At 40.8% G+C, this 16026-nt stretch overlaps 1 protein-coding gene and 1 non-coding gene across 5 annotated transcripts in view; both read left to right on the top strand.

Moving 5' to 3' along the window:
* ripor1 (RHO family interacting cell polarization regulator 1) overlaps positions 1-16026 on the top strand; it is a 134512-nt gene that overhangs the window by 37739 nt on the left and 80747 nt on the right. For all 4 annotated transcript variants that reach the window (XM_069901504.1, XM_069901505.1, XM_069901506.1 and 1 more), the window contains exons 2-6: positions 4835-4961; positions 7933-8085; positions 12639-12717; positions 13224-13247; positions 15237-15290. In XM_069901504.1, the coding sequence (XP_069757605.1) occupies positions 4861-4961; positions 7933-8085; positions 12639-12717; positions 13224-13247; positions 15237-15290 (411 nt within the window). In that variant the 5' untranslated portion in view covers positions 4835-4860. The remainder of the gene's footprint in view (positions 1-4834; positions 4962-7932; positions 8086-12638; positions 12718-13223; positions 13248-15236; positions 15291-16026) is intronic.
* Positions 15443-15549, top strand: LOC138745120 (U6 spliceosomal RNA). The gene has a single exon (XR_011346049.1). It is a non-coding gene; the product is annotated as a U6 spliceosomal RNA (small nuclear RNA).

Genomic DNA, 16026 nt, shown 5'->3' with positions numbered 1-16026 from the left:
CCACAAGACTCGCACCACCAGGAGCAGCTGCTTCCCTTCCACCATCAGACTCCTCAAAGACAAACTCTATCAGGGACTCATTATTTATGACTTGAATGTTAGTTTTTCTATATTTGTACAGTCAGTTTGTTTACATTTCTTTCTTTTGTACCTGTATCTTTTTCTTGAGTACAGTTTGCACAAACAAAAAGTAAATATTCTGCAAATGCCCACAGGAAATGAAATCTCGGAGTTGTATGTGATGCTATATATGTATATTTCTGCTTTTTTTAAAAATTTTTTATTTTTCACACCATAAATCACATTAGCCATGATATACACTATTTCTTTTTCACACATATACAATGACTTTTTCTCCCCCCCCCCTCCTCCCAAGCCACCCCCCCCACCCCCCCCCTCTCATCCATTTTAGGTATACAATCTAGGTTGCATTAAGCCAGTCAGACAATGTTGTCATTCAACAAAAATACACCAGAAATTCTACTGAGTCCATTCTTTTCTTTCCTTCTCCTTCCATCAACTTAGGTAATGTTTGTCCCCGGTAGGTTTTCGCTATTGTATTTAATGTAAGGCTCCTATACTTGTGCGAATATTTCAATATTATTTCTTAACCTATATGTTATTTTTTCTAATGGAATACATTTATTCATTTAAATTTAGTAGTTTCTTCCTTTTAATTTGGTTATGTATTCCATTAATATTTAAAGTCATATAGTTCAGCGTAGCCCTTTTATATTTTGTTTATCTTCTCTTTCCGTTTTTCCATCATTACCTTTCCTCCTTTTCCATTTCTGTTTTCTTATTTTCAACTCTTTATGACAACATTCCTACAACATCCAACATTTTCCTTATTCTCCTATTTCTATCTTATTTATCCCCAATCTCCCCTTCCCCTCCTGAGTTGTCCTTCATCCCTTGTCGGACTGTATATTTCTGCTTTGATACATAAAGTGATTGGAGAATCCTTAATGCACCTGTCTTCCAGTAACATTCTTGAAGCTTTCCCTCTTGAAGGAGCGTGCGACTTCTCATTTACTTTCACTATTTCCAGAAGTTTTGTTCATGCAATCATTCAAAAGCCCTATAATTTTGTGCGTCCTTCTACTCTGCTTACATTGTCGCTCTGTCATTGACAAACTGGATACCTAGACTTCCAAACTATCTTGTCAGTGGTTTATTCACATGGTGAGATGTTGTGGTTCCACACAGATCCTTGTGGGTGACCACTTGGTAAATCCTACCAACTTGCGGATGATCCTTGCGATCATACCCCAGTGTCACAGATAAGTCAATAATTTTCTTCTGACATAATCAACTGTAAACCTCTTTTAAGGTGCTTTTTCAAGTGCCTTCTGCAGTACGATAGAAATAAGTTCCAAGGACAATCTCCATCCACCCTGATTCTTTAACCACATCCTTGAAGCATGTAATCTATTTCATTAGTTGTGTTTTATTCTTTGCAATTTCGTGCTTGCTGTCAGACATGAGCATTTTCAAGGTGCTTGATCATTCTGTCCATGGTGTCGAGTAATTTCCTACATACAGATGTGGTTTGAAATTCTCAAATTTCGTTTTTATTTTTTTCCCCCCAAATTACGCATGATGTGCAGCTTTCCTACTCGAGGAATCCTTTGTCAATCAAGATTTCTGGAGTAATCCACAATAATTCGGGATCTGAAATATTCACCTCTAGACACCATTTTGAGATTTAATATCTCTGCCCTGCCATTATTGACTAAAAACTTGTAAGGTTCATTGTCATGCCTCTTGCTAGATTACTTTTGCATCGCACTTCCCCTTTCTCATCTGTATCTTGGTTTGTCTTTGCATTCTGAAAATTGCCCATTCCTTGTAGTTAATTTGTCCTTTCATCCTTTTTCTTTGATGGAACGCACTGCTTGACTTGTTAAGTACGGTCAGATCACTTTTCCTATTGGGTTTTTGTGCCTTGATGGATTATGTGTTGTAAACTATGTATTAATTCTTTAAATGTCAGGCATTGCTTGTCTCATGGGTCTATGTGGTTAGTTTGTTGAGTGGAAACACAAGATCTGATCCAAACACAAAAGCACAGTTGGAATCCAATACTCCTGCAAACAAAGCCGAGTACTTTTCATCATTATTCCTAGACTAAGGGTATTTCGATTTAAATTTGTTAGTCCTTCTGAAAAATAAATTTGGTAGCCTCTTTTATATCTCCTTTGAGCCTTCGCTTCTGTTCAGCTTCAGGAAGCATTGGAAACTTCCTGGCAATTTCTTATTTTGGATTACATCCACATTCCCTCAGAGGCACTCTGCTACTATTAATATTCTCATAGCTTTGTGTCATTGAGGCCTCTCCTGCTCAGAAGAATTGTCAAAAATCTCATACTGAGTATCTTTTTAAATTTTTTCAAAATGTAAATTTTTTTTAAATATAAAAAAAAATTTAGACATCCAGCACGGTAACTGGCCCTTCGGCCCACACCGCCCAAATTACGCCCAATTAACGTTTTGAACAGTGGGAGGAAACCAGAGGACCCATGCAGACATGGGGAGAACGTACAAACTCTGTAAAGACAGCGCCAGGTTCAGCCGGGGTTGCTGGCGCTAAAATAGCGTTGCACTAACCCTGCCCCCCAATGTTGTTTTGAGCATGTCCTTGTTTTTGAGCCTGATACTTTTCATCTCTATAAAATGTTGGCATTGGTCATGCAGCTGTGGCTTGCCCAGTGGAGTTGACAGAGTAATAACTAAGACCTTGGTGTTGGGATATCAGCCTGGGAGAGGGCCTTGACATTGGTTTATTTTCCCTGTTTTAGCAAAGGCCAAGTTGATCCTTTTCTTGTGTTGCCTGCTGTCGGCAGATCGACGGTCAGAAGTGTGATAGGACAGGTGTCGATGCTGCCTAGAAGAATGTGAATTTTCTGCCAGTCCTGAATTTTGATCTTCAAATATCCTTTGGCTGATTGACCAAAGGTTGTCCTCGTACATTAAAGATGATGGTGGATTTCATCTGCTGAAGATCCAGCTGCGCTGGGTGGGTCACGTCTCCAGAATGGAGGACCATCGCCTTCCCAAGATCGTGTTATATGGCGAGCTCTCCATTGGCCACCGTGACAGAGGTGCACCAAAGAAAAGGTACAAGGACTGCCTAAAGAAATCTCTTGGTGCCTGCCACATTGACCACCGCCAGTGGTCTGATATCGCCTCAAACCGTGCATCTTGGCGCCTCACAGTTCGCCAGGCAGCAACCTCCTTTGAAGAAGACCGCAGAGCCCACCTCACTGACAAAAGGCAAAGGAGGAAAAACCCAACACCCAACCCCAACCAACCAATTTTCCCCTGCAACCGCTGCAACCTTGTCTGCCTGTCCCGCATCGGACTTGTCAGCCACAAACGAGCCTGCAGCTGACATGGACATTTACCCCCTCCATAAATCTTCGTCCGCGAAGCCAAGCCAAAGAAAGAAAGAAGGATTTCATCTGCAATGCTTGGCTTTGCTGTGAAACTGTTCTTGAGATTGGAGAAGTGATTCATGTCTTCCAGGGTCTCATCGTGAACTTCCAACCATGTGTGGTGTAGAAGGGGCCTTTTGTTTAAAAAGTTTTTTTTAAATGTTGAGATAAAGCACGGTTACAGGCCCTTTCAGCCCACAAGCCCATGCCACTCAATTAACCTACACCCCTCGTATATTTGATTCCTTCCAGACAGCGAGGGATTCGAATCTTGGTCGCAGGTGTTGTAACAGACGGGGGTGGATGGTGGTGGGGGTGGGGGGGTAACTAAAACCAGAGAAATTGATATTAACGCCATCCAGTTTGAATTTGTGGTGCATCTTTGCAATAGTGGTAATAGGCTAAAGGTAGAAGGGTAGGAACATTTTGGAGAACTGAAGTGACGGGCAGCTGGAAACCTGATCAGTCTTGTAAATTCATTGGAGATCAGCAGTGTTCTTCTACATTTTCCCATTTTTGGTACACTCTGCCAGTTGTAAAGAGCTTGCCAGAAGAATTCCAGCCCGATGAATTGATCTGTCATGTTAGATCAGTAGAATCAGAATTTATTGTTAGGAACGTGCCGCGAAATCTGTTGTTCTGCGGCAATGTCACAGGTGCAAATATTGCTGCGAATTGCATTTTAAAAATAAATACATTCACAAAAGAAGAGAAAGTAAGGTAGCATCTGTGGTATTGGAGAAGCTCTCATTTGAACTTTGTACATTGTTGAAGGCTGTTTACTGTGTCTGATTAAGAGCAATGTTTAAAATAGTACCCTATACGTAATTACTGCTGCTGAGATCTGGTCATTCAACCTCACCACTTGTTTGATGATAGAATGGTTTTGGTTCATCACTACTTTACCCCCTCCATAAATCTTCGTCCGCGAAGCCAAGCCAAAGAGAGACTCACAGAGTTGGTAATGTATTTAATGCCGCTCAATCCACTGGTACTATAAAGCAAACTTGAAGCTTGTGTTGAATTAATGTGAATGTTGTGTGATTATGCAACAAAAAGGGAACCGTGCTCTCGCTCAGAAATAATTGGCATTTCAAACGGTTAACTTGCTCTCCATCAGCATGGAGCACAGCTATCTTGTTTATTGAAGTTGTTTGGATAATATACCCTGCATTTATATAGAAGAGCCTGAAATCCGTGATGCACAGTAGTCTTCCTGAGCATGAAGCGACAGTGCATGGTCTAATCGCCTTTTGTTTGAACCTGTGTGGCTAATTAGTAATTATGAAACTAGCTGCAGATTTCTACTCCTTCTGGAAAAAATGAAGCATTGGTAATGTTTTTGGCATTGTAAACCTGTGTGATGGGTATTCATTGCTGACCATCTCTTTCCTCAGGGCTGTGAGCCAGGATCCTGTTCCCGATGTCTCTGTCGGTGCGGCCAATGCGCCGCAGTTTCTTCACTGGAATTACTAGGAGTCAGTCTTTTGCTGGAGTCAATTCGCCACAGGACAAAACATTCAGGTTAGTGAATTTTGTAAACGCAACACACCTTTTGTCCTTTCGAAAGGGGTCGTTGGCGCAACCTGAGTTGTAATGCTTTCATTTTGCTTAAAGTAGAAGTCCTTTGAGGACTCTATGTGTCAAGGTATTGACCCATTATGGTCTTGCTCTGTAAGGGCACAGAAAGAGTTCTGATCTGCCTGAATCTCTGAACCTACCCAGATCAACAGGACACCTGAAGTGGTAAAATGTTGGGCATTGTAGCTGCTATCCTACATCCCTTTGGTATGAAAGGCCACCTCTTCCCATCAGGCTCTCTCCTTGCGTGGTAAGTGAGCCATGCCAGGAGGAAACTTTCTGGGCTGAAGACGAACAAAGAAATGGTCCTGCTTCCACAGTGCCTTTCAAAGCATCGGCCTGTCCCTCGTTGTTTAACTGCCAGAGAAATGCAAGGCACTTTTTTTTTTTGGAAGTGTGCATTTCCTTGATGAAATTACACACCCTGAGCAAAAAGGAATGGATGTTTGCAGTGCTAATTTCTTCTCCAGAAAGTTCCTCATCAAAGATTATTTGGGAAAATAAGAGCTCATAGAATAGTGGAAAATGTGAACTTGGGTAAGATGCCAGGACCAGATGAGATTATCCCTAAGCTACTGAGGGAAGCGAAGGAGGAGATTGCTGAGCCACTGACGATGATCTTCGTATCATCTCCAGGGATAGGAGAAGCACCGTAGGGGGGGGGTTTGAAAATGTTGCGATTATAGTTATCGCAATATTTTATAGTTAAAAATTGTTTTTTTTTCCCCCAGTGTGGAATAAAAGGTATTTAACGTTTACCAGTAATTATTATATAGGCTTTATTTTAGATAAAACCATAAAACAATATTTTCACACAAAGGAAAATATAGACCCAATTGCTTGAGAAAAATGGTCATTGGGCCCAGTTCCTTTGGATTTATGAAACTGTGCACATAATGAGTCAATCAGGAACGATTAAAACAGTGGTTTTCAAACTTTTCTTTCCACCCACATACCACTTTAAGTAATCCCTATGCCATAGGTGCTCAGTGATTAGGAAAGGATTGCTTACCTACCTCACTGACAAAAGACAAAGGTTATGATGAGTGTTCTGAGCACGTTTAAGGTAGGCTACGCTATGATGTTTGGTAGGTGCGGTATTGTATACTATTTTGATATACAATTTTTCCACTTATGATGGGTTCATCAGAACATAATCCATCTTAAGTCGAGGACCACCTGCATAAGATTAACAGGAACACAACTGGGGAAAAGAAAAGGCTAAATCTAAAATAGAAATAGCAAGAAACATGCAGGAAATGTCATCTCCAAGAAAGAAAGGATCAGGTTAAGAAGTTTTGATCATCTATCTTGCAGCTAAATTGTTGACAGAATGGGAGACAAAGAAATGGGCAAGAGAAGGAGGTGGTGAAAGTGTAATGGTAGAGAGGGACTTAGTGACTGGATCACCAGGTGAACACTCTTGTGCTGTCACCGAAGTCACTTAAGGTGTAAGAGGATAGATTTAAAAAGGACCTGAGGGGTAACTTTTCCAGAGAGGGTGATGGAACGAGTTTCCTGACGAATCTGGAAAGACAGGTACAAATAAGAGATTTAAAATATTTTTTGACAGGTACATTGGATAAGAAAGGTGCATTGAAAACCAGTGGTTTTCAAACTTTTTCTTCCCACCCACATCTTTTCTTTTCTTTGGCTTGGCTTCGCGGACGAAGATTTATGGAGGGGTATGTCCACGCCTGCTGCAGGCTCGTTGGTGACTGACAAATCTGATGCGGGACAGGCAGGCACGGTTGCAGCGGTTGCAAGGGAAAATGGTCGGGGTTGGGTGTTGGGTTTTTCCTCCTTTGTCTTTTGTCAGTGAGGTAGGTAAGTAATCCTTTACTAACCACTGAGCACCTATGGCATAGGGATTACTTAAAGTGGTACGTGGGTGGAAAGAAAAGTTTGAAAATCACTGGTTTAATCGTAACTCATTGACTTGTAATGTGCACAGTTTCATAAATCCAAAGGAACTGGGCCAATGACCATTTTTCTCAAGCAATTGGGTCTATATTTTCCTTTGTGTGAAAATATTGTTTTATGGTTTTATTGTATTGTATATGTTGAATATTTATGGGTTTTGGAGGGGGGTGGGTAGAGGGGAGGGAGGGAAAGTGGAAAAAAGCAGAGAAAAGACCACTGTGTAAATTTAATGAGAAATGTTGGTACATATTTTGGTTGATATGGTTCATAGTGTGAAAAATAAAAAAATTATTTAAAAAATAGCAATTGGGTCTAGAACAGTGATTCTCAACCTTTTCCCCACTCACATACCACCTTAAGTAATCCTTTACTAATCACAGAGCACTGATGACGTAAGGATTATTTAAAGTGGAATGTGAGTGGAAAGAAAAAGTTTGAAAACCACTGGTTTAGAGGGATGTGAGCCAAGCACACATAGCTCAGATACGCCACATGGTCAAGTTGGCAGTATGGGCCTGTTTCTCTGCTATGTAGCCCAATGACTCAATTTGTTACAGTTCAGATGAAGGTTTCAATTTGTCTCTCCCCTCCACAGGTGTTTCCACATCTGTCTTCCTCCTCTGCAGTTTTTGCATCAAGATGCAATGATTGTAGTTCTTTCGTAATATTAAATCAGACCATGTCTGGTCTTCACACTTATTATTAACATAATTAAACCGATCTTTTGGAGTTGGACCCAAGTTTGATTACTAATTTTGAGGAATGTCACTTCATAGCGATCAGTTTGATGACGTGTATTTTATTTTATTTTATTGTTTTTTTTTGTTAAACCGATCTTTTGGAGTTGGACCCAAGTTTGATTACTAATTTTGAGGAATGTCACTTCATAGCGATCAGTTTGATGACGTGTATTTTATTTTATTTTATTGTTTTTTTTTGTCGTGCTCGTTCTGAACACGTTAAATGATATCACGATACCTTTATCATGCAGGAAACTAAAGGTGTTTAGCACACCAACAACACAGCGGAAGACCCCCTCTCGAGCCGGCAAAATGTTCAACATTTCTCATAAGTCACTTCCACCCAAGAACCCGCAGCCTCAACGGTTGGATGAGGTTTATGAAGCTTTGAGAAAGGGCCTAAAGTAAGGAGGTTTCACATGTGTGTCTGTGAGTGTGTGTGCACCTGTGAGTGTCTGTCTGTCTATGCATCTGTGGGTGGGTGTTTATGTGTCTCTCTGTGTGTGAGTGCGCGCATGCATCTGTGGATTGTGGAGGGAGTGTATGGGCAGGTGAGTGTATGTTGAAATGATATTTAAACAATGTGACAACATTAATAAGTGAAACATTTGCTTTTGGGACATTTACATAATTGCTGCTACGTGTTTCATTTGTCTGCAGTTTGTTCTTGATATCTCAAAAGAGTTTTTGAGACCAACAGAATAATGAAATGCTGTAGTTTCTTTAATGGTTTACATTGAATCCAGCAATGGACCTGGCAAAACTCTTCTCTGTTCGATGCTAAAATTATTTGTTAGTTTTGTGAGCCCCATAAAAACTAGGCTTCCAATTATTAACTAAGTTGCCATGTTAACAAATGCTACTGACCACCTTCCCTCCTGTAACTTGCCAGCAATTGGTAAACAATCTTGAGCAACCAAAGCAGTTCAGTTGGAATGCGTGGAGGTAATTAAAAATAATGAGCTGCACTTTGTTTTAAAATTTAAATGCGTTAAGGACTCACCGCCTCTGCTTTGAAGGCATTTGAACAATCACCACTGTAGGGTCGTGGAAGTACTTTGTAGCACAAACAAAGTGACAACAGCTGAGTGTTTTAATTTACTGGCTGCTGAATGGAAAAAATTCCACCCAAATATTCTCCCTCTTTGTTGTGCAGAGGCAATCTGTAAACAGCCTTTGTAATGGCATGGCTATTCAATCACACATAATCAGTGGTTACATACTTCCAAGAGCTCAACTTTAAATATTTGTTAAACTTTATGATTTATCCATTCACTTTTTCCCAAAAAAGTAACCTGAATCCTTTAATTACACATTGTAGTTTTTACATAGAATAACAGTTCTTTTCTAGGTGATTTGAATACAATATCTTGAGAGGATACTGATCTGTCCACAACATTAGTTTATCTGATTTCAACACCATACCAAACAATCTAATTGCCCAGCTACGTGACCTCAGCCTCAAACACTCCCTCTGCAATTGGATCCATGACTTTCCATCCCACAGGTGCAATCAGAGAGCTCCACAATGCTCCTTAACACTGGGGCACTCGCTGCAAAGGCTGTCGGTGTACTCAGTTATCTGCACACCACTGCTGTAGATTAGATCTTTAACAATTATGAAGCCGATTACATAAGGGAGATAGAGGACCAAGTGGTCAGCAACCTCTCCCTCAATGGCAGTAAGACCCAAGAGCTGATTATAGACTTCCAGAGGAGGGATGAAGCTCCCTCCTGGGTTCATATCATTGGTGATGGAGATTGCAGACAGTTCTTGCCGAAAACTTCTCCAGTGAACTGTTCTGGTCCACCTGTGTCTTCAGAAGACTGGGGAAATTTGGCATGTCAGTAGCATCCCATCACAGCTCTGACAGATATATATCCTGTCAGCATGTGTCATTATGTAGTAAAGGAACTGCTCTGCCCATTGTGATGTTTCTTTTATTGTAATAAAGAAACTTGGGTTCTTTTAAAGCGACTACATTTGATTAGCTAAAGAACTCATGACTGTGTGGAGACAACCATCTTGAATCCAACCCAAGCTGTCACAAACTAGTCTCTGATTCCCTCCAGTGGTCAGGAGGATCACCAGCACTCTATTATTACATCCCCTTTTCTTTTAACAACATAACACAGTATTCAATTCAATTTAAGTTCAACACAAACATTAGCAGCACAAACTTTTTAAATGTGCAGTTCTTTTTTCTTTTCCAGATTCAGCCTGTCAGGTGCCTTGATAATGCGTGTGGATCTTCTTAACGCAGGTGCTTGTGTCGGGTCTGTGAGAGCTTCCTCTGCTGCTGTACAGGCTGGATCTTCTGCATCTGTCTGTTCCTGCAGTGTTCGATAGTTCGATAGATGGTCAATAACCAGCAACTAATTCTTTCCATCCACGTGGAACAAATCAGTCCCAACTTTCTGCCATGGTTCCGCTGGTACTTCATTTATTGCCATGGTTTCTTTTGTCTGCTTTGCGTGATGTTTCAAACAGGTCTCACAGCTTGAAACCATTCTGTCAACGTCAGCATTTATCCCTGCCCAATAAACAGCAGTTCTGCCTTCTTATGTTTTTTATTCCAAGGTTCCCCTCATTTACCCTTTTCACCATCTCTTGTCACAGTGATTGAGGAATGTTAATTCTGCTCTGAGTAGAAGCCCATTGACAACACTCAGGTCAGCTCGGACGTTGAAGTATGGCTGACGTTCACCTCTAGGCCATCCTTCATTCAGATTCTTGATGGCCTTCTGTGGAACTGTGTCCTTTTCTGTTTCAGCTGCGATCTGCATGGATTTCATGTCTGATATGGGAAGAGATTCAGTGATCAGGTTCACGTGGAGATTCACATCTGTCTCTGTGGAATTCTCACTGTGTGCTTCACTGCCCAGGATAACACATCATCTAACACAATAAATTTCCCTGGTGTGTTCATCAATTGAAAGTCATAACATTATAGCTTCGTCAGCAGTCTTTGGATTCTCCGTGACATTTCACTGAGATTTTTCTTGATTGTGACTATTGATGGCTGTGGTCTGTCTCTGCCATGAATGTTGGTAGACCATACACATAAATGTGGAATTTCTCGAGTCCATATACCAAACCTAGACACTCTTTCTCGATCTGTGCATATCATCATTCAGATGTTGTCATCGTCCTTGATGCGTCTGCTATTGACCTCTGATTTTCTTCTATCTTTTGAAGCAACCGTAGATATTTTTGTCCTTTTGGATGTGTCGAAGAATGACAAAAGTACTGGTTCTGTAGTTAAAATGGTCTTCAGTCATCCCCATTCTTCCTCGTGGATGTCTGTTCATTTGAATTCACATTTGTTTTGTAACAGCTTCCTTAGGTACGTTGTTTTGGAAGACTGGTTTGGTATGAATTTACCAATGAAATTGATCATTCCCAGCACTCTCAATATGCCTTTTTTGTCAGCGGGTCTGGGCATTTCTAAAATTGCTTTCACCTTACTCTTGTCTGGCTCCACAGTTTATCTCCCAGAAAGGTGATTTCCTTCACACCAAACTGACATTTTTCTCTTTTTAACTTAAAGCCATACTTTTGGCTACAGACCCTCTTTTGGGGAAGTTGAGTAACTGGGGGACATAATTATTGTAGGAGAAGCGGTCGGTCACTTGCCAGAGATTTGTCGGTGTTTACTGAAGAGAGGTTACAATGGAAGGCTAGAAGTTGGCAGGGTGATTGATTTGAATCCCTTGGCTCATTTAAATAACTTGTAATAGGCAAGGCACTTGGGAACACTCAACTTGTCTTATTCTGACTGAAACGAATATTGATCCATGTTCTATTTTGAGTTGAAGGAATTTATTATGTTTGTTTCATCCATTGATTCAAGTGGCTTTCCATATTTTGATTTTCAACCTGAAATGGGAATTATCTGAGCCATTTTCTGTTGAGTCATTTGCCGGACACAGTAATGAATAAAGGTTCAAAGGAGGGAGCTCAGCAGCAAGGTTTTGATTTGTGTCTCCTCCGCCATTGTAGGCAGTACAGTAGCACAGCTACTGCCTTACAGTGCCAGAGATCAATCCTAACCTCTGGTACTCTCCCTATGGAGTGTGCACGATCTGCCTGTGACTGCATGGGTTTCCTCCGGCTGTTATGACATCCTCCCACATCCCCAAGTGGAGTGGGTTGCCATGTAAATTGGCTGCTGCAATAGTGCCTCTGGTGTCTAGGTGAGTGAGGGAATCTGGTGCAGCTGATGAGAAGGACATTGAGAATTTAAACAGCATGTTTGTACACTTGTTAGTCAATATTTTCACATCTGATGAGAGATTTGTTTTCAGAATAAATTCCCTGATGATCAAAGGGATTAAGAGATGCAAACACATCAGATGGTTAAAATTTATGATGGGGTGTTTACTACTGTTATAAAGAATGGTGTGGCAAGAAATGCACAGTCCTTCGTGGATTTGGAAAATAATTCGGCATGCTTTTTGGAATTCTCTCAGAATTTAATGAAAGAGACATTTATTATTGATAACCCAAATCAAACCACTGAATGCCAAATTCAAAATACTACAAATGGTGAAAATTTGAGGGGAAATCAGCTCCTGGAAATACTCAACGAGTCAAGCCATATCGGTAGAGACCACAATGGAGTTGATATTGACTTTGCATTAAAAAAAATTTCCTTATGTAAAGTGATCGACCTCGAACATTATTTCTGCATCTCCACTGCTGCCTGCCTGATCTGGTGACTAATAATAGCAGCTGGCAGAAGTAGGTAATTAACGGTAAATCTGAGGGACTGGAGTGTAAATCAATAAGAGATGCTTACATTTTTATTTGATCTGTAAGCTGGAATGGTCAGTGATCGTTTTCAAGTAGACACCATTTCCAGCCGCTATTGTTTGCGGGTGCAGTACTAAAACTTATATTTGTCTCGTATGGTCCTGATGGCTCTAACCGAAAGCTGTGCTTGTATATTTACAGTGCATACTTACAAGTTCATCAGGTGGAACGTGATAATTTAACAGCTCAGCTCAAAGATATGAAAAGGAACTCCAGACTGGTAAGGATCCTTGCTTGGGTTATATCTGTAATTGGCTGCAGGTTGGTAGCTGATGTGCAGGATGATGGGTTAAAGATTTGTTCAAGTCAATTCTGGCATTGCAATAAAATGCTCTTTCTATATCGACTGAGTCTTCCTGATCAAAATTTGTGGGGAGTTAGGATCCCCATGTGGTTAGAGTTAAATTATGACATTCTTGCCATTGTGTGTTTAACAATGGGTTCAAACAGAATTTAGAAAGAATTGTATTTCGTTGCTTATTCTCTCATTAATATTGGCACTTGTCATGAGGAGATTATACTCACATATCAATGCTGGACATTGCAATGTCTAAATATTTGTATCCTTCATGCAAGTCAGCTGGTTGCAAAAAAAAATGTACGGGCAAAGTTTGCCAACTGTATTTATGTTTACATGAATAGAGAAATGATGTCTAGTTGCCTTTGGCTACTTTTCAGAAGTTATTTCCAGAGGGCACATTAAAACTCTTGTTTTATTTTTTTCAGGGATTTCAATATGATCTTGACAAGGTAAGAACTGTAGTATTACATTGCACTGCTAACTTGACTGTTGGCCTTCTTTCATCTATAGAGGCTATAGATGATTGTAGCTGAAGGTGCAAATGGCTGACAGTAACTCATGTGGCTAACTCGCCCTCTCTAAGAGCTGCAGCTGTGGATGAAAGTTTGAAAGTGTGTCAAAATTGGGCAGTTTGGAAGCTTTTCTCTTCTGGCTAGGAGCTGATTTCTTTGACACCCTGTTGGTTCCACTTATTTTGTCATTTACCGGGCCTTCTCCAAGATTAGGACCAATTTAAAATGATTTTCTGTCGCTTGAAAGTTCTTTTTTAACTGAGCATCCGGTTCTTCCCAATATACCCTTCGGATGTGACCACCTTCCAAGACTGGAAGGTTTGTCACTGTTAGAGCGTAGGTGTCACACCTGGGAGATTTGCCCTTTCAATCACCTCCTGCAGAGGTGACTTGAACTTGCTGCTTGTTTGGGACTATGTGGCACAGACAGCTTTGCTGGATGTTTACAGTGTGCATGCTTTAGCTGAGTTTTCCTGCCGTATCTGAGCGTGCTGGGTGCACAAGCTTTGTACTGTAGAATTTTGACCTTGCTGGTGAGTTTAGAGTTCCACACTGGGGTTGTCTGCTCTTCTGCAATGAAAACAAGAGTTTGTCCAGTGAAAAGATGGGTGGTTACTGCGGCACCTTTGGCGGGTGAATCTTTGAACAACTGTCAGTTGGTTCTCAGTGATGATCCCTTCACTTGAGGAATCATTTTCTTGATGCTCATGGTGAGCAAAAATGCCTGGCAAGCTCTTGAAAGGGAATAAACAAATTGCCGTAAAGACCGACCGAAATGCTGGAGGAACTCTTGCTGGCCTGGGTTTCGTTTGTGGGTTATAAGGGCAGCAATCATCATGAATAAAAGCTCACTCTGGAGGACCTTTTTCTACTTTGTCTTATGAGAATGATAAAGCTGATACAAGTGGATGATTCCAAACAACCTTGCTTTGTAATACAGGTAGTCCTCAACTTTCAACCTATGTGAGTTATGTCCAGCTGGACAAATGACAAAATTTAAAAAAAATCTTTATTAAAAATACTGTACAAGTACATATTTTGTTTCAAAAGTACTGTATACCGTGGTCCTGCTCCCCGCAGCAGCCCGAGGCCCCCGAGTTACGACTCGGTCACAATTACAGTTGTAAGTCGGGGATTGTCTGTAGTCCAAGGCAGAAGCTGGAAAAACTGTGCATAGTCCAAAAGGCCCACAAGAACCATTCTGTGACATTGAGGTGGTTGTTCCATGTTTTTTGCGTTCATCTTGGTTCCAGTTGCATTATTCATATGGCTACTCTGGCTCAGATCAACTGCTGTTAGGAACTATGAATTCTGATTGGAAGCATCTTTCCACAGACGCTCCCTGACTTGCTGAGTATTTCAAGTATTTTCTTTTTTTAAATTTCCTGTCTCTCTAAAAGGGCTCCTGAACTTTTAGAGTCAGAAAGAAATTGATCTGTACAGCATGGAAATAAGCCCTTGGGTTCCAACTTGTTGGCTACCTGAGCTGCTCCCATTTTCCTGTGCATAGCCCATACCCCTCGAACCTTTCCTATCCTTGTCCTATCCAGTGGTTAACTGTTCACACATTTCCCCTTCCCCCTTTTAGGACTAACTTCATTTAGGAAACTTTCACAATTGCCCACACAAAACAAAAATCATAGCGTCTGCAGATTTTACTTTTTAATTGCAATTTGTTTTCTGCAGTCATGTAACAAAACAAATCAATAACTCTGTGAAAATCTGCTTGTACTTGATGAACGACTGCATATTTGATTTTTGAGTTGTACATGAATTGTGGATGCTCTTTCAAGTTTATTGATTTGTGTTCAGAGAAGTGTGTATAAAATATTGGACTAAGAAGCACGTAAATGCATCACAGATTTATTTCTTAACAAACACCTGCCAGCTAAATTTAACTTTGTCTTTATTTCCTTTTCGTGGCAGCAAAACAAGTCAATTGAAAGGTTTATTCGCCGATTGGAATTTCACGTCAGTAAGGTAAGAAAGAAAAGGACAACCAAACATCTAGCTGAGATGTTCAGTGCACAAAAGTGCTGGAGAAACTCAGCAGGTCATGCAGCATCCATAGAAAGTAAAAAGGCAGTTGATGTTTCGGGCTTGAGCCCTTCTTCAAGAGTTCTAAAAATCAGGTGCTCACTTCAGCAGCACATATACTAAAATTGGAACGATACAGAGAAGATTAGCATGGGCCCTGCGCAAGGATGACACGCAAATTCGTGAAGCGTTCCATATTTTTAAATAAATTTTTTTTAAAAACTTCTAAAAATCAGGAATACGCCTATATAACAAAAAAAATGTCAGGGAGGGGTAGGAGGTTCAGTAAAAGTCCGAAAATCCAGATGCTGGGAATCGGACGTCTCAAATTCTTGGCGTTTGCGTGCGTGCATGGCGTAAGCACCACAGACGAACTGCCTGAAAAATTGAAAATCTGGACCAACCTAATCCCTGAACAGTCTGGGTTTTAGGGATTTTACTGTAAAAGGTGGATACAGGCAGGTGGCGAGAAGAGAGGTGAAAGGGGAAAAAGGGCAGAGGGCTAAGAAAGATTGCCTACCCCAATCTTTTTATTCAGGCGTCTGATTCTTGACGCCCGTGAGAAGGGCTCAGGCTGAAATGTTGACTGCCTTTTATTTTCCATGGATGCTGTGGGACCTGCTGAGTTTCTCCAGAGCTTTTGCTTTACTGCATCAGACCCCCAACATCTGCAGATTTT

This window comes from Narcine bancroftii, chromosome 10, assembly GCF_036971445.1.
Source record: "Narcine bancroftii isolate sNarBan1 chromosome 10, sNarBan1.hap1, whole genome shotgun sequence".
Taxonomy (NCBI): domain Eukaryota; kingdom Metazoa; phylum Chordata; class Chondrichthyes; order Torpediniformes; family Narcinidae; genus Narcine; species Narcine bancroftii.
Note: the sequence above shows the minus strand (reverse complement) of the source record. Positions and strands in the feature narration are given on the sequence as shown.